General features: G+C 41.3%; 1 protein-coding gene across 2 annotated transcripts; it reads left to right on the top strand.

Moving 5' to 3' along the window:
• LOC106600722 (serine/threonine-protein phosphatase 4 catalytic subunit B) lies at nucleotides 1-17,201 on the top strand. Of its 2 annotated transcripts, none has more exons than XM_014192299.2 (9): nucleotides 1-130; nucleotides 637-924; nucleotides 1,015-1,066; nucleotides 12,736-12,786; nucleotides 12,990-13,091; nucleotides 13,402-13,575; nucleotides 15,090-15,216; nucleotides 15,404-15,593; nucleotides 15,792-17,201. In XM_014192299.2, exons 2-9 carry the CDS (start codon nucleotides 815-817, stop codon nucleotides 15,919-15,921), a joined length of 936 nt encoding a protein of 311 aa, XP_014047774.1. In that variant the 5' UTR covers nucleotides 1-130; nucleotides 637-814; the 3' UTR covers nucleotides 15,922-17,201. The 2 variants fall into 2 exon arrangements, with proteins under 2 accessions (XP_014047774.1, XP_014047775.1); XM_014192300.3 differs by having other exon boundaries at nucleotides 23-167.
• Nucleotides 17,202-18,974: the final 1,773 nt, after the last annotated feature.

The raw sequence follows: 18,974 nt of genomic DNA, 5'->3' as shown, positions 1-18,974 counted from the left end.
ATGCGCGTCCCCGACAGCGGAAGTTGCAGAGAGAGCCCGTCCGGCGGTGGTTTGGTGAACCGGTGAAAAAAAGATAATAACCGTGGTGGAGTGGAAAAAATTGCTTTTACGTGGAATAAAACAGCTATATGTATGTATCTCGAGTTCTTCTTCCCCAATATTCAAAGGTATTGATGTTAGTTTTGGATTACGCCGTTTCGACTAGAAAACATTGGTAACAGCTAGCTAGCAAGCTAAATTAGCTAGCTAAGCAACGTTAGCATTTCGTAAGTACCTGATAAACAGGCCAAGATTGTTAGCTAACTGGTTAGCTAATCCTAACAACGCAGTTCAAGATAGAAAAGAGAATTGAGTATTAAATATGAACACAAATATAGCCATAATACCAACCTTAATGAAAAGACCAGCCAACTAGCTGACTGAGTTAACGTTACCAATTAACCAACGTTATTATGTTAATGTTGAACTCACTTCATGCTAACTAACTCGCAAACTTCGCTAGTAAAGCTAACTATTAAGCTAGTTAGTTTATTGGGGTTTCCACTATTTGAAGCCTTCACACTGAACAGAACAGACATATAACAATGTCTACATGTTACCATGCTCTAAAAAATGTAATCTCTTACTCTTCCATAGATCCCTCTATTGCACCAATCTGCCGCTCTCTCTTTGTGACTAGAACTGCCTGAACAGCGAGAGTGTGTTTTCGGACCAGGGTGACTGTGTGAAGAATACACTCTCTGTGTTTGCGAGGCCCTGTAGGTGACTCCTCCAGACCCCAGAGTGAGGATTGTGTGTGAGCCCCTCGCTCCATATGTGTGTGACAATGGGGGACATCAGTGATCTGGACAGACAGATAGAACAACTTAGGCGTTGTGAACTCATCAAGGAAAATGAAGTCAAAGCACTGTGTGCCAAGGCCAGGTAATTAAACACAAAGGCCATTTTACTTTACCATTTCTGATACTAAGTCTACATCACTAAGCCTGTCGTCTGCTTGTGTTTGTGTTACAGGGAGATTCTGGTAGAGGAGAGTAACGTACAGAGGGTGGATTCTCCAGTTACTGTGAGTATTTTCAGAATAGAAGACATCTTGATTACTTCGTAGATCTGCCTAGACTGCCATTATTTGCACTTCCCAATCTGAGCCCTCATGTTACGTGTAATGTTGGATGGCTGAATACATTAAGGGGGAATGGAAACACTAGGCTTTAGAACACCAGTTAACTGTAAAGTCTAGTTCATACTTGGTCTAACGACATGTTTGTAGGCAATAAGAATGTGACCAGTGTCACTGGTCAAAACAACATTTGATTTATACTCAGGTGGAATGTCTGTAGACCGTCACTGCGACTGTCAGTTTCCTTGTCGCACAGACGTGAAAAAAGTTTGCTTCTCTGTGACTCGCAGTGTCCGTTGATGTGGTTACCGTACTGTCACAGCAACCGGACCAAATCCTCCTATGATGATGATGCAGTTCTAAAATTCTCAGAATGACCTACTTTTATTTTGTCACACTATGGCACTAAGCTATTTTCTGTAAGCTTGCCATTACCTTATAAATAATTATGTTGGTTTACTTTCCTGTAATAATGGATAACAAGTAACTAAAGTTTAGACGTTGTCAGCTATACTTTGGTCATTATTTGAACTGGCTAGACAACGAACCAAAACATTGTTTAGGAAATAGCTTTTAGTTGCCTGGCTTGCTAGGTTGACATTTACTGAATTCATTTTTAAACGGATGGGTTTTATTGGTGTTAAAATAGAGAAAGTATGCTTTGGAGCACTGTGGTGCTGATGTCATGCAGAGGCTGTTTTGTGTTTATACTTTTTCATAAGTATAAAGTTTGATGTCGGACGACGATAGAATGTTCATGATGTCGCTAAGACAATTGTCTACAGACATGTCGATAGACAGACTAAACCAGCCTTAATTGTAAATCGCCATATTGGCATTGTTGCATCATCGGTAGGAGAGTTTTGAAATTCCTGAATTTACTGAGATCATGCATACCTAAATGAGCCATACTTTTCTGGTGTCAAACCATTATGAAAACATGATACATATTTTGAAAGGTGAGAAACAGCCCTTTCAAATGATATGACGTAAATCAAATGGTAATCAGTCAAGAAAAAACACCTGTGAAAATGTGTCATACACTTTTTTTCCCAAACAACTGCAATTTACACAACTTCCTAATGAAGGTAAAGAAACACTTAGAGTATATTGAGTCTTCCTTGTTTTGTAAGGATCGATAGCATGAAATCAGAATAGTAATACCTTTTAACTGTGAATGAGTTACAGCTGTTTTAATGACCGGTGAAATTTTTCTAGAATTTTATGTAATGTTCTGCGATCAGACACTTTCTTATTTGGATAGTATAGTAAATGCATATATGCACCAAAACATATTACAAATGGCATTTAGTCTTACATTTGATAAGGAAAGACGCATACATAAGAAAAATAAATCTTTCCATAAAGTTAAGGGAGTACATGATCTCATTCCACCCTGAAAACAAAGTGCAAGTTACATCATGCTATCATAACCATAACATTATATACAACATTCATCTTTGGGATATTGTCTTCAAAATTTTACTGGAATTACAAAATACAAGAATTAGGCATATAATAACAATTTGCTTTTACAACTTAAATTTCTTCTTACAAATATTCCACTAGGCCTATAGCCTAATACACGAAGAGTCAAAATGGGAACAAATTAAAAATATGCAAGAAAGGGGAAATGACCAGTGACAATCTAAGCTATTGGGTGAAGACTAGGAGTCCCTTCACTAGTACCTAAGTATATATGGTATGTATATCTATGTATCTGTCCTGCGAGGGTGTGATTGTCCCTCAGCACTGTTTGCAGCATGTTGTCCAGTCTCTTCAGCCCCTGCCTGTCCTTGTTACTGTGGGTTCAACTATTGACTGCCTTGTGCACAGGTGACATGTCTATAGTGTCGTCCTCAACACAAAGGTCTGAGAGCTGACAGTGCACCACAGTGTCACATAGAGAGTGAGTGTTTAAAAATAAAATAAAAAATACTAAAATAAACATAGACCTAGTTTATATATAGGCCTAATAGTACATAACAATAATCATTGACAGTTACCTTCCAGTCAAAAAGCTTGACAGAGGCAGCAGTATCACGTGGTGGCTCAAACTTCCTCCTGCTCGTCTATTTGAATCTCGTCCTCATCTTCCCCAAGTAATGATGACCCTTCAGCACATAAAAAATGGAACAATGAATGGAAGGGAGTTGTACAAGTTATCAATTGGCTTGCAAGGTGACAGTTACATTTTATTATCCAAAGGTTTTGAGCAAACATGTAACATCATTTCATATCTGATAGTTCATAATCCTTAAATCTATTGATGCACACGTGAGTCAATCTAACATAATACACAAATTCACATCAAAATCATTCAGTTTAAGCTCTGCCACAGTGGAAAGTGGCAGAGCGAAAGCGCTGTTTGTCAGAACAGGAGACATTCCATCTCTTCTCTTGAAAACGTCTGTAGCATCCAAACGGGTTTGAAAAATGGAAAGATGAGACTCAGGAGCACAGTGATGTTCACTGTTTTGCTCTACGACCACCAGAAGCCACATGGACTCGTCTGAAGTCAGTACCGCCCATATGCCAACTTCTATCTGTAGCGTCCAAACTGTTTGGGCTACAAACTATTATGACCCCACTATGGAAAGGGGAGACTCGTTTTTCTGTAAGCTCGATATGCAGTTTGTGTAGATATATCAGATCAAGCCTGAACTGTGCGATGTAGTAGGGAGTTGGATTTTCCAACAGGCCAATATTCTACATAGTTAAGCACAGAAAACGTGGTAGTTAACGTCTCTGGGAAATGTGGGACGTCCCACCCGCGGGACACACTATTCAACAGCCAGTGAAATAGCAGGGCGGCAAATTCAAAACAACAAAAATCTCATTCAAGTTTCTCAAACATCCAACTATTATATCCCATTTTAAAGATACACTTCTCGTTAATCCAACCACATTGTCCGATTTCAAAAAGGCTTTACGGCGAAAGCATCACATTAGATTATGTTAGGACAGCGCCGAGACAAGAAAAACCACACAGCCATTTTCCAAGCAAGGAGAGGCATCACAAAAAACAGAAATACAGCTCAAATGAATCACTAACCTTTGACGATCTTCATCAGATGACACTCCCAGGACTCAATGTTACACAATACATGTATGTTTTGTTCAATAAAGTTCATATTTATATCCAAAAACCCCATTTTACATTGGCGCGTGATGTTCAGAAAATGTTTTGCCTCCCAAAACTTCCGGTGAATGAGGACATCAATTTACAAAAATACTCATCATAAACGTTGATAAAATTTACAACAGTTATTGAAAGAATTATAGATACACATCTCCTTAATGCAACAGCTGTGTCAGATTTCAAAATAGCTTTCCGGCGAAAGCACATTGTTCAATATTCTGAGTACAGAGCTCAGCCATCAAAGCAAGCTATACAGTTACCCGCCATGTTCTGGGGTCAACAAAACTCAGAAATAGTATTATAAATCTTCACTTACCTTTGCTGATCTTCATCGGAATGCACTCCCAGGACTCCCACTTCCACAAGAAATGTTTGTTTTGTTCGATAAACTCCATATTTATGTCCAAATACCTCCGTTTTGTTCGCTCGTTCAGATCACTATTCCAAAGGCATAATGTGCGAGCGCAAAACCCTAGGCGAAAAGTCAAAAAGTTCCATTACCATTCGTAGAAACATGTCAAACGATGTTTACAATCAATCCTTAGGGTATTTTTATCATAAAACTTCGATAATATTCCAACCGGACAATAGCGTATTCATTAGAGGAAAAAGAAGGAACGGTTTGACTGCGCAGTAAACAACTCAACAACTTGTTGAGTCAGCTCTTATTCTCTCCCCAGTCACAGTAGAAGCATGAAACAACATTCTAAAGAATGTTGACATCTAGTGGAAGCCTTAGGAAGTGCAAAATGACCCCACAGACACTGTAGTTTGGATAGGCAATCACTTGAAAAACTACAAACCACTTCCTGGTTGGATTTTTTCTCAGGTGTTTGCCTACCATATGAGTTCTGTTAGACTCACAGACATCATTCAAACAGTTTTAGAAACTTCAGAGTGTTTTCTATCCAAATCTACTAATAATATGCATATCCTACCTTCTGGGCCCGAGTAGCAGGCAGTTTAATTTGGGCACATTATTCATCTGAATTTCCGAATACTGCCCCCTGTCACCAAGAAGTTAACTACAATGACCATAATCCATTGCACGCCCACTTAACCTCTATGGGCTAGGTGGGACGCAAGCGTCCCACCCGTGGTGCACTCCATCAACAGCAGGTGCATTTCAAGAGCGGCAAATTTGAATCCAAATAAATGTCAAAATTCAAATTTTTCAAACATACAACTATTTTACACCCTTTGAAAGATAAACATCTCCTTAATCTAACCACGTTTTACGATTTCAAAAAGGTTTTACGGCGAAAGCATAAATTTAGAGTATGTTAGGACAGTACATTTACAAGAATTGTGTGTAATGTTTTGTCAATTCAAAGACAGGGTCACCAAAACCATAAAACCAGCTAAAATGATGCACTAACCTTTTACAATCTCCATCAGATGACACTCCTAGGACATTATGTTAGACAATGCATGCATTTTTAGTTCTATCAAGTTCATATTTATATCCAAAAACAGCGTTTTACTATGGCATTGATGTTGAGGAAATCGTTTCCCTCCAATAACCGGCAGTCAAGTCAGCACCACAAATTAAATAATTAAAATTAGAAAACATTGGTAAAATATTATATTGTCATTTAAAGAATTATAGATTTACATCTCTTGAACGCAATCAACTTGCCAGATTTAAAAATAACCTTACTGGGAAATCACACTTTGCAATAATCTGAGCACTGCGCCCAGAAAAATACGCTTTGCGATACAGACTAGCCGTCATGTTGGGGAGATCTAAAATCGAAAATACTATGTAAATAATCCATTACCTTTGATTCTCTTCATCAGATGTCACTTCCAGGTATCACAGGTCCATAACGAATGTAGTTTTGTTCAAAAAAGCTCATCATTTATGTCCAAAAATCTCCGTCTTGTTAGCACATGATCTAAGCCCGCCGGACTTCTCGTCATGAACGAGGGGGAAAAAAATATTTACGTTCGTTCAAACGTTGTATAGCATAAATCATTAGTGCCTTTTTTAACCAGAACATGAATAATATTCAAGGCGGACGTTTGCATTCTCTTTTAAAACGTTTTGGAACGAGAGTATCAAACATGAACTCGCGCGCCAGAGCCTAAATCGGCCACCACCGTTCCAAGGCTCTTGTTCGTTCAGTTCTCACAGTATAAGACTCAAAACACTTTCTAAAGACTGGTGACATCTAGTGGAAGCCATAGGAAGTGCTCAAAAAATTAATAAGCCCCTGTGTGTTTCAATGGCATAGGCTTAAAGGTAATTCAACACATCAGGTATCCACTTCCTGTCAGAATTTGTCTCAGGGTTTTGACTGCCATATGAGTTCTGTTATACTTACAGACACCATTCAAACAGTTTTAGAAAATTCAGTGTTTTCTATCCAAACCTGAACAATAATATGCATATTCTAGCTTCTGAGTTGGTGTAGGAGGCAGTTAAAAATGGGCACATATTTTTTTCAAAATTCTCAATACTGCCCCCTAGCCCCAAGAGGTTTTAAACAGCCATCACTAGCCCATTAGAGGCTGCTGCCTATAGGCATAGACTATAAATCACTGGCCACTTTAAGGAATGGAACACTAGTCAATTTAATAAGGTTTACATATCTGGCATTACTCATCTCATATGTATATATTGTTTTCTATACTATTCTACGGTATCTCATTCACTTAATAATGTTTACATATCTTGTATTACTCATCTCATATGTATATACTGTATTCTATACTATTCTACTGTATCTTAGTCCGTTCCGCTCTGACCTCGCTCATCCATATGTATATAGTCTTAATTCATTCCTACCTAGATTTGTGTGTCTTGGGTATATGTTGTGTAATTTTTTAGATATTACTTGTTACATATTACTGCACTGTCAGAGCTAGAAGCACAAGCATTTCGCTACACCCGCAATAACATCTGCTAATCACGTGTATGTGACCAATAACATTTTGATTTGACTTTTAGAGAAATAATATGATAGTTTAAGTCGCAAAGTCACAAACCAGTTAGACCAGGATGATTTAGTTACCATCTGACTACCAGCCTGAGCTTTCAAAAGTCATTAAAGCTAGCCATCATCAGCGAAAGGCTTCGGACTTAGGGTACATTAATTATTGGAATCAACAGCCAGCAGGCTTACCATTTGTAGCAATCATAGCATCACAGATAAAAATACACTTATCTAGATATCTAGCTATGTAGTTAGCTATATGGGGATCATACATTTTACTGGTAAATAGCAATCCTGCAGCAGCCCTCTCTTCTGCCTGCCAGCTAGCTAGCTTCATATTAGTTTTGTCACGATACCGGGGGATTCAGTGGCCTAGCGTCCTGTTCGCCCCATTCCCGACACTTGTTCTCGTTTTCTAAACGCTATGCACATGTGCTACACAAAACATGTGTCACTGATATTCACACTTCTACGCAATACAACATATTGAATTTACTTCACACTGTTCACTGTAGAATAGAATACTGCGTAGAATGACAAATGTTCTCATATTTGCAAAGGCCTGCCTGTGATTTGGCTGGAGGGATGGGAGGAAGGAATATACATGCATAATGGTCTGCATGTCATTGTGGCAGTAAGGGGGAAAACACTGCATGAAACCTTTACTCTTCAATTAAGACACACACTCTCCCTCCCTCACACACGCTCTCTCGCTCATAAACACACAACTCTCTCCCAGAAACACATACACACTGCTCCCAACTTTAAAAACGTTAGGCACCAAACAATGTAAGGAGCACCAGAAAGAGTTTTTTGATAGTTTAGACTTCCATTAGGCCTATTTTAATCCTACCTTTTGAAGCACATAACATGAGTAGCAGACCCTTTTCCTTCCTGTGCTAATCAAATTTGCCAAGACTTACTGTCAAGTTACCAGATTGTTAGCTAGCTAGGTGACATGACTGAACGTTGTTCATCAAAACAATAATTAGTGGCCCGGGATTAGTTTAACAGCCCGCCACATGGTTTGACGCTTCAGCGGTATCCTCCTGATGATCCTCAGTCCTTTGAGTGAATGGCTGAAGCCTTAGATCCAGGTTCCTGTAGTGATGTCTCGGAGTCGTACATGATCTCCAGGTTTCAGTTCAGGTAAGTGTCTTGCATTTTTGTCGTGTCACTGTTTTTGTTTGTCTTTCTGTTTTTCCTTTGCGAGTTTGACTTTGTGAGCACCTCTGGGTGTTAGCAAGTCCTCATGGATGGGTAGGTTGGTTCTGATGCGACGTCCCATCAACATTTGTGCAGGTGAAAGTCCGTTGTGCAGAAACACATACACACAGATTTTTTGGGAAATCCTCTTTTCCATCATGTGCCTTTTTCATTAGACCTTTGACAATTTTGACTGAACTCTGCTAAGCCGTTGGACCTTGGGTAGTTGGGGCTGGAGGTGTTGTGTCAGAATCCCCAGTTGTTAGCGAACGATCGGAATTCGGAACTTGAGAACTGCGGGCCATTGTCCGAGTACAGTTCAGACGCAACCCCATGTCTTGCAAAGACTGATTTCAGGTAGGTGATTACAGCTTTGCTGGAGGTAGTTGGCAGTGTTGCTTCTTCAGGGTGGTTTGAGTAGTAGTCGGTAACATCAATGTGACTTTTGCCATTGCAGTCAAAAAGGTAAACTCCAACTTTGTAGTAGGGTCTGTTGGGTACTGGATGAGGCATTAGCGGCTCTGCTTGTTCACATGAAGCAGTGGTCTGGCTGATTTCCTGGTTCATTTATGGCCAGTACATTACTTCTCGTGCTCGTCGTTTGCATTTTTCCTCACCCAAGTGGCCCTCATGTATTTTCTGTAGCATTTCTTTGCGTAGTGTCAGGGAATGACAATCTTGTTGCCTTTGAACACTGTCATCCACAACGGTGAGTTCTGCTCTGCACATCCAGTAATCCTGTATTCTCCTTGCACAGTTGTTTTCCTGTGCAGGCCATCCTATCAGTGTTGTTTCTTTCAACGCTATCATTATTTGGTCAGCTGCGGCCTTGCTTTTGATCTGCTCCATTCTCTCAGAAGACACAGGAAGTGATGCTACGATCATGTAGACGTAGGCCTGAATCTCAGTGCGTCGAAGCTCTCTTTCTTGTCGACTGCTCGAGAAAGTGTCGGCGGCGAACATGAACTTTCCGGGGGTGTAGATCATCTTCACATCATACTTTTGCAGTCTGATCAACATTCTTTGGATTCTTATTGGACAATCATTCAGTGGCTTAGACACGATTGACACCAATGGTTTGTGGTCGATTTCTACTTCGAAGTCTTGTCCGTAGATGTATTGGTGAAACCTTTCGCACGCGTATGTGTTCGCCAGTAGTTCTTTCTCTATTTGTGCATACCTTGTCTCTGTGCCTGTCAAGGCTCTGGGAGCATAAGCGACGGGTTGCCATGTGTCGTCATGCTGTTGCAGAAGAACTGCTCCCAGGCCAAACTGACGCGTCTGCAGAAATCATTTTGCTTTTCTCTGGATCATAGAACCTGAGCACTAGCTCTTCTGTGATTGACTTTATATTTTTGAAGCAGTTTTTCTGTTCATGGGACCATTCTCATTCATTTTTCTGTTCCAGAAGACATCTGAGTGGAGCGGACTTTGCTGACAGTTGAGGTATGAACTTTGCAAGGTAGGTGATCATGCCCATGAAGCGTCTCACGTCGTCCTTGTTCTTCGGGTGCTCCATGTTGTTGATGGCTGATGTTTTCCTCAGGTCTGGTTTGACTCCATCCTCTGAAAGTACGTCTCCCGCAAAGGTAAGTGTTTTCACACCAAACTCGCATTTGTCCTTGTTTAGTTTTAGGTTGACTTTCCGTGTCAGGTCCAGCACTTGTCTCACTCTCACGTCGTTCATCATGGTCTCCACTCCTGGAATGTGCTTGAAGATCATGTGTATTGTCTTGTGGTAGACCTCTGGCGCTGAGAGAATCCCGTATGGTAGACGAAGAAATCTGTACCTGCCCTCAGGTGTGTTGAATGTGCATTGCCTTGAGCTTGCATCGTCTAGCTTCATTTGCCAGAATCCTGATGAGGCATCAAGCTTACTGAACCACTTTGCTCCAGCAAACTGCGACATTAACTCTTCTCTTGTTGGCAACTTGAAATGCTGTCTCTTGATTGCTTTGTTGAGATCTCTCGGGTCTAGACATATCCTGAGATCGCCGTTCTTTTTCACCACAATAACCAGTGAGCTCACCCAGTCTGTAGGTTCATCCATTTTTGTGATTACGTCCATCTTTTCCATGCGTCCAAGTTCCTCCTTGAGCTTTTTCCTCAGTGCAAATGGAACTTTTCTGCATGCATGCACAACTGGAGTAATTTTGTCATCAGTACATATTTTGTGTTCTCCTGGTAAACATCCAAGACCCTCAAACACGTCCTCATACTCAGCCAATAGCGATTCTTGGTCATTTTCAGTCTGTGATGTCACTATATACACTCTTTTCAACAAATTGAGCTTTTCACATGCATTGATTCCTAGAATAGGCTGTACACTCTTTTCAACGATCAGCAGCTGTGCTTTGAACTGTTTTCCTTTGTGCTGTAAAGTTACTATGCAGCTACCTTTGACAGGTACGTGCTACCCAGTATAACCAGTAACCTTAATTTTCACTGGGTGTATTTTGCTCTTCACCTTCAGTGTTTTGTAGTCATCCAGCGACAACAGGTTTACCTGTGCTCCAGTATCAAGCTTGAATGGTATTATAGTTTCATTCACAGTCAATGGCACAATCCATTCCGCTTTTACTGCATTGCCTATTTCCCCAGAATCAACAAAGAATTCTTCGATCTCCTCTTTGACTGTGTGAACCTTTTTCTCTGTAGTCTCAGCTTTGCAGCATTTTGAGAAATGATAATTTTTCCCACAGTTGTTACATGATTTGCCATATGCAGGGCAATTTTTTTTGCTTGCGGTTAAATCCACACTTTCAACATGTAGTGTTTTGATTTCTCTCTTTTGCTTGTTTTTGTTTTGTAAGGCGTTGTGTGTGTGGTGCTCCTCTCTTTTTATTGCATACACTGACGTCTCATCCCTGGACAGCTCTTTAGCTTGTGCTCTGGTGGTTTCAGCTGCTGGACACACATTCACTGCTTTATCCAATGTTAAATCTTGCTCACGCAGAAATCTCTCCTTGAGTCCATTATCAAGTATGCCACAGACTATCTTGTCTTTCACTAGTGAGTCTTTCAGATTTTCAAATTCACATGTTTTGCTCAGTTTGTTCAGCGCAGCTCAGCCAAATACTGGTCAAAACTGACTCCCTGTTTCTGATCATGAGAGAGAAACTTGTATCTGTCAAATGTGATGTTCTGGCATGGCACAAAGTACTCCTCAAATTTAGCCATTAGCACAGTCAATGTCAAGTGTGCCTCGTCTTGCTGTAAGCTATTGTAAATGTCCAATGCATCCTCTCCAATAACATGCAGAAAATGGAAGCTTTCAATTTGTCATCTCCCCCTGCTCCACTGGCTGCGAGGTAGATATTGAATCTCTGCTTGAAACGTTTCCAATTGTCAGCTAGATTGCCTGTTAACTGCGTAGGAGTAGGAGGACTAAGAAATCCATGAAGGAGAACAGGAACCATGTCAATTTCTCTTACTTCAGTATGTTGCTCATCAACAGATTCCAATGCAGCCTCGCTCTCGCTGCTGTCACTCTTGATGCTGCGGCTCGTTGTCCTCGCTCTTGCAAGCTAACGTCTTCCACTACTCACGTCACTTGACTTGTGGTAGAATGTTACATTTTTGTCGCGGAAATTTGCAGAGTACTGCTTTCATTTGTCTCGTCATAGCGACTACCAATTTTACACCATGTTATGTTTGTTCCTTGTATAATGACAAACCGGGCGTATGTTGAACTACTTTTAGATGAACATATACTTCAGCTAGAAAACTCCTTGTTTAGCCATGCGAGGCATTCTTCAGCCACCCCCCCTGCATAGCCTGCTGGGTAACGTAGTCTAAATGTTATTTACACAGGTAGTATCATATGAAACGGTACTATGGTATTCTAAAATGTTGGTATCATGACGTTTTGGTACCGTGGTACCGGTATACCATGCAGCACTTCATATCTAACGTAATCATTAGCCAGTTTGTGTTAGCTAGGTCTAGCTCATACCTAATGACAAATGCTCTTCAAAGTGTCAATAGGAGTATTTTAGTTTGTAGTTATCAATGAAAATATTTATATAAAAAAGACAAGTTGAGCTCAAAAATTCCCGGTGGCAGCATTCACTTGCAGTCTCTGTGCCAAAACTCACAATTTGCTCACTCCTACCAATGCAATGACACATCGGCGTTACCATGGCAATTCAAGATAGCGCTACCCTTACCTCTAATAAACCTTGTTCAAGATCAAAATGCAAAAAATATATATTTTTCTATGTTACAAGTACATGTTTAGTATTAGTGGATTAAATACATGCTTGCTCAGCTTCACTTCCTGAATTGTTTCCCTTTTAATTCCCTACAATTCTCCTTTTCTATCACAGGTGTGTGGGGATATCCATGGACAGTTTTATGACCTGAAGGAGTTGTTTAGAGTAAGTTCAGTCTCCTTTTGCCTGCATTTCCTCTATGATTTCTGAGTGCTGCTTTGTGCGGTGTCTGTACAGTTCCAAACTCAACATATGCACCATTTTGCTTCATAATTTCATAAACTCCATGTAATTTACATACATGTCATATTCTACTGTGACATTTTTTGCTGTGTCATTATTTAACACTTCAATTGCGTGTGTGCAAGGTTGGGGGTGATGTTCCGGAGACAAACTATCTCTTCATGGGTGACTTTGTGGACCGAGGCTTCTACAGTGTGGAGACGTTCCTGCTGCTGCTAGCACTCAAGGTACTCGAGAGAAGCCAAATCAAAGCTATTCAATTGTTTTACCCCCTCTGTAGTAGTGTTTCTAATGCTATGCAAGGTGGGGGTTAATTAAATGTAAACCTATGTAAATTCAGGAAATGCAATGATTGGACATTTTTGCATACTTCATTGTACTGTGCGATGTGTGCCCTTTGTGTCTAGCCCTACTACTAACCTAAGCTCTCTATGGGTCAAAGTCGGACCTACCACCCCTCTCATTTGCTTTTTAGCCAGTAGGGTCCCTCTGAAGGACCCATTCTAACAAGTAACTTAACCCCTCCTCCTCCCACAGGTGCGGTATCCAGACAGGATCACTCTGATCCGAGGGAACCACGAGTCACGGCAGATCACACAGGTCTACGGCTTCTATGACGAGTGCCTCCGCAAGTACGGCTCGGTCACTGTTTGGAGATACTGCACCGAGATCTTTGATTACCTGTCCCTCTCTGCCATCATCGACGGCAAGGTGCGCTCCCCAGCCCCTTCAGTCATATTTCTCTGCTTCTCTCTGATTATTTGTGCCATCTTACCAACTCCTATGGTCATGCCAAGGAGGGACGTGGCAATGAACATAGGAGTTGACAATACAGCACAAATAGATCTGGGACCAGGCTAGATTGTTATGGTTAGATGGCTAAATAGCTAGCTCTCACTGAAACATGACTCGCTACAATCTCCCCTCTTTATATCTTTCCTGCTAGCTCTAGTTTTCCTTTGTAATTGTTAACTCTGTAATTAATGCAAGTAACGATCGCAATCATCGGTTCAAACATGTTTTAGTGCTGTATGAAGAATAATGTTTTTAAAGAAAACTGTTTCTGGAGCTGGATTGTGTAAGGCCTTAACTAGACTGAACAACAATATAAACACAACATGCAACAATTTTTAAGATTTTACTGAGTTACAGTTCATATAAGAAAGTCAGTCAATTTAAATAAATTCATTCGGCCCTAATCTATGGATTTCACATGACTGGGAATACAGATATGCATATGTTGCTCACAGATACCTTGAAAAAAATGTTTTTGCCTCATGCAGTGCAACACATCTCCTTCGCATAGAGTTGATCAGGCTGTTTGTGGCCTGTGAAATGTTGTCCGACTCCTCTTCAATGGCTATGCGAAGTTGCTGGATGTTTGCAGGAACTGGAACACACTGTCATACATGTTGATCCAGAGCATCCCAAACATGCTCAATGGGTGACATCTATGAGAATGCAGGCCATCGAAAAACTAGGATATTTTCAGCTTCCAGGAATTGTGTACAGATTCTTGCGACATGGGGCCGTGCATTATCATGCTGAAACATGAGGTGATGACTGCGGATGAATAGCACAACAATGGGCCTCAGGATCTTGTCACGGCATCTCTGTGCATTGAAATTGCCATCGATTAAAAATTGTGTTCATTGTCCATAGCTTATGCCTGCCTATACCATAACCCTACCGCCACCATGGGGCACTCTGTTCAAAATGTTGATGTCGGCAAACTGCTCGCCACACGACGCCATACACGTGGTCGGCGGTTGTGAGGCCTGTTGGATGTATTGCCAAATTCTCTAGATGTTGGAGATGGCTTATGGTAGAGAAATTAACATTCAATTCTCTGGCAACTGCTCTGCTGGACATTCCTGCAGTCAGCATGCCAATTGCACGGTCCCTCAACTTGACATCTGTGGGATTGTGTTGTGTGACAAAACTGCACATTTTAGGGTGGCCTTTTATTGTCCCCGGCACAAGGTGCACCTGTCTAATGATCATGCTGTTTAATCAGCTTCTTAATCCATCCACCTGACAGGTGTGGCATATCATCTTGGCAAAGGAGAAATGCTCACTAAAGTTGTGCACAAAACTTGAGAGAAATAAGCTTTTTGTGCATATGAAAAATGTCAGGGGTCTTTTATTTCAGCTCAGGAAACATGGGACCAACACTTTACATGTTGTGTTTTTGTAAAGTGTAGATTCTTACTCTCTTTGTGTAGATATTCTGTGTGCACGGTGGCCTTTCTCCATCTATTCAAACTCTGGACCAAATCAGAACTATCGACAGGAAGCAGGAAGTGCCTCACGACGGCCCCATGTGTGATCTGCTGTGGTCTGACCCAGAAGGTAAAATACTGGTACTGTCCAGAAACAACCCCCTAAATAACCTTCTGCCCCAAAAATGTGTAGCTATAAGCAAGATGGTGAAGATTCCTCCAAGTCTTTGTCACACATTTTAGCATCTATGCCCCAACGAAAAAGAATGAGACGACTCCAGTAACAACCAGAATGTCTCTCTGCTTCTCTCTCCCAGACACCACAGGGTGGGGTGTGAGCCCAAGGGGGGCGGGCTACCTGTTTGGCAGTGACGTGGTGGCCCAGTTCAACGCAGCCAACGACATCCACATGATCTGCAGGGCCCACCAGCTGGTCATGGAGGGATACAAGTGGCACTTCAATGAGACCGTGCTCACTGTGTGGTCCGCACCCAACTACTGCTACAGGTCTGTGTCCTGTCTCCATCTTTTTCTTGCTCTCTTGTCGTCTTGTTTTCTTCTCCCGTCCTATATATTCTGTATTTGGACTGCTGAGTTTATGGCCAAACTCTGCTGTGTATGCATGTGCTTTGTTAGCTTATAACAATGTTTAGGTCGCAATAGCAACCACCTCTCTTTCCTTCTCTCTCTCTCTCTGACAAACAGATGTGGTAATGTGGCGGCCATCTTGGAGCTGGATGAGCACCTGCAGAGGGAGTTCATCATATTTGAAGCCGCTCCGCAGGAAACCAGGGGCATTCCCTCCAAAAAGCCAGTGGCAGACTACTTCCTGTGACCTCTTACCCTGAAGGGAATATGGATGGAGCCTTTGGTCGCGTTCCCCTGCTTAGACGTTGCGTGCATCAACCAATGGTTACGTGCCACGTCGATTGCTATAACTTGATGCGTCGTTTGCTATAACTTGATGTGGTTAGCTGATACTTAAAATACCTATCCAGGGGTTGTAAGATCTGTCATGTCAGCAATGCCTGGGCAGAGGAACGCGCCCTTTATGTTAGGATGGATTCTGGTGTCTTGAATCTCTTCGGTTCTGTTTCAAACTGACCCCTAGACCAGGGGTAGACAACCCTGTTCCTGGAGTGCTGCAGGTACTGTACAATTGTCTCAAGGCGCCACACTGAGCTACTAAGCTTATTGATCAGTTCAGTGATTGCCTAAATTCAACACACTTGGTCTTCCAGGTCAGTTTAATCAAAAACAGGAAGTGCCTGCCTCCAGGACCAGGGTTGCCAATCCCGCTCTAGACACTTCTTGATTCCCCACTGGAGAGATGAAAGAGCTGTGTCAGTGTGAGCAATATGGCAGAAACTCTACCTAGCCCTCTATCCACCTACCCCATCAGAGGATGAGGTGGAGCTATTACCATACTGCTGATACTGTCCAGACCTTGGTCGGAAGATCATGAAGTATTTAGTTGTGACCGCTTTGGGTCCGTTTGAAACTGTGACCATGACTGTTGTTACTTCAGCTCTTTAAAATGGCCATCACGGAGTTCTCCTTTTTCTTCCTCCCCTCCTATTATCTTCTCTTATCCCTTCTTGCCGCCATTGAGTTGTTTGGTATTTGCCATTCCCCCTAATCTTGTAGTATTTTTACATTTGAAAATGGGAACATTGTCCTACAGATGGAGGGATACTTGAAAGGAGATGAGATAGTCTTTTAATCTGCAGATATAGGAAATGAACCCCATTTCTGGGTTGAATTTTCCATATGCATAATTTCTTACACATTTTTCTTTTCTTAGATTTTTGTATAACTGTTGTGTAAAGGATGAACTGCAAAAATGATTTTTGCTCCAGTTTGCTATTTCAGTTTCCTGTTTGCTTGTGTTTTGTCTCTTAACTCCGTTTTCAAAAACATTGTTCTCAATGCTACTCAGCATGCACCTACACTCAAACAAAAATAAAGTAACTGGTTAAATGGGATCACTACACACAACTGTTTATTTCTTTTCTCTCTACCTTGTTGATGCCTATTGATCCACAAATCTCTGTAGGGTTCACTGTTGACTTTTGATATTGTGAAAATAAAATCTTTTTGTATCAATCTCCTTTATCTGTTGGAGGTTTCAAGTTCTGTTTATTTAGCCAGTTGATGCATGGATTGAAAAAAAAGTTTTTGACCTCCTTCAATTATATATCCAGACATGATATACTGTTGGGTGTTGTTCCCAACCAAAGTCCTAATAGCAATATTACAGAATGCATGAAATGAGTAAGTGTGGTGACTGTAGATAACATTTTAGTAATTTAGCAGGCACACTTGTCCAGCGTGACTGTTTTTATATATTTCCACATATGTTTATATATTTAAATATGTGGAACTTCACAGAGTAAAACATTCAGAGAGAGCTAATGAGCAGATGGGCTCCTGCATTTTCAGCATGTTTTTACAGAAAGATAGATTAAGAGCTAGATAAAGTTTTGTTTTTCTGCAAGGACATATATAGGATTCTACCCTCCACAACATAACCTTCAATCCAAATCAAAACTCCAAACCTGCAACCTAATTTTGGACAAAATTACCTGGAAGGATTCCTACTACCAAAGATTATTATTTCCCAGATACGGTGAATATGCTGGCAAACCAACGACCAGCAGAAGAAGCACAAGAAACCTGAAAACACCATCTAACCTGGAACTGAGTAATGTTTAGTCAGAAGTTACTTTTAAAGGCAAGAAGAGAAATGAATATAAATTATATCTTTGACTTTATAAGGACTGAATACGAAGTTAAGGCTACCAAGCTTGCTAGGACAGATCAGATCAATTAGCACAGGTGTGAAGTGGAGGTGTCAAAGCCCTTGAGCCCAACAATGGCAGGAGAGTTTCACAGCCTCCCCTACCCAAATGCAGAGGCATTTGAAGCCCCCTCCATCTGTGCAGAGGTCCTTACAACACAGTATCCCCTGGATTTATCTCTATTTTGAACTGATATGCTGCAAGGACACTTCAATTGTCAATTACCTCAATAAACTATTTTGTTGCTTTGATCACATCAGAAAATATCCTCCCCGCAAACTCCAAAATATAACAGCCACAGGACAACTTTGTTTGGATGTCGTAAAGGACGATTCGCCAACACTAAAGAGATATAGCTAGCTAACGACCTCCTTTTCCACGTGGAAAAAAAACGGTGGACAAAGACTTGCTAGCTAGCTAGGAATTTCTACAAGGAACCCAAAAAATCTTCTCCCAAGTGGGTGTGACACCTACTCCCATTGCCTGCTGCACTGCTGCTTGGATTCCACCTGGCGATCTGTTCACTGTCTGCCCTAGCCTGTCTCCCCCTGTCTGGTACAGGTACCCCCGCCACACTCCCCCCTCTCTCCTGAGCTTTCACTCGCCTCCAGCACACGCACTGTTGGGGCGAGTGACACTTGGCTAGCCCCAAGTTATATATTTTATCTTGTGCTTTATGCTATTTGCCTCATGACTCCTGTGTGCTTTGTTGACTATGAACTTGCTTGTTTACCCAACCGTGGGACAGACTATGTTTGTTTCCACACTCGGGATGCCGACTTTATATTCATGTTACCTGATGAAATTGCTGTACAATATGATCTTGTTGCCATCTAATCCACATTCAAATGTCATAAATCAACACTACAGAGCTCTCCCTGTCCTCTGCTGTGCCCTGATTGTATTACTGCTGATGATATCTGGAAATGTGCATGTACACCCTGGTGCATCTACTGTTGCTAGCCCCAATTCTGACTTGTGCTCTGGCAATCTTTACCAAGGAACACCTTCAGTGCTTGCTTGTCTCCACAAAGTCTTTCTCCAAACAATTTGATTTGCTGTTTTAAAGCGTTCAACTTTCAAATAG

The sequence above is a fragment of the Salmo salar genome, chromosome 03 (genome assembly GCF_965601325.2).
Source record: "Salmo salar chromosome 03, fSalSal1, whole genome shotgun sequence".
In the NCBI taxonomy this organism is placed as follows: domain Eukaryota; kingdom Metazoa; phylum Chordata; class Actinopteri; order Salmoniformes; family Salmonidae; genus Salmo; species Salmo salar.
Note: the sequence above shows the minus strand (reverse complement) of the source record. Positions and strands in the feature narration are given on the sequence as shown.

Excerpts from the sequence above, each read along its gene's own strand:
- LOC106600722 (XM_014192299.2), top strand. The coding sequence starts at position 815 with ATGTGTGTGACAATGGGGGACATCAGTGATCTGGACAGACAGATAGAA. Across the intron at positions 925-1,014 it reads GCACTGTGTGCCAAGGCCAG|GGAGATTCTGGTAGAGGAGA; the intron begins GTAATTAAACAC and ends TTTGTGTTACAG. Across the intron at positions 15,594-15,791 it reads GCACCCAACTACTGCTACAG|ATGTGGTAATGTGGCGGCCA; the intron begins GTCTGTGTCCTG and ends TCTGACAAACAG.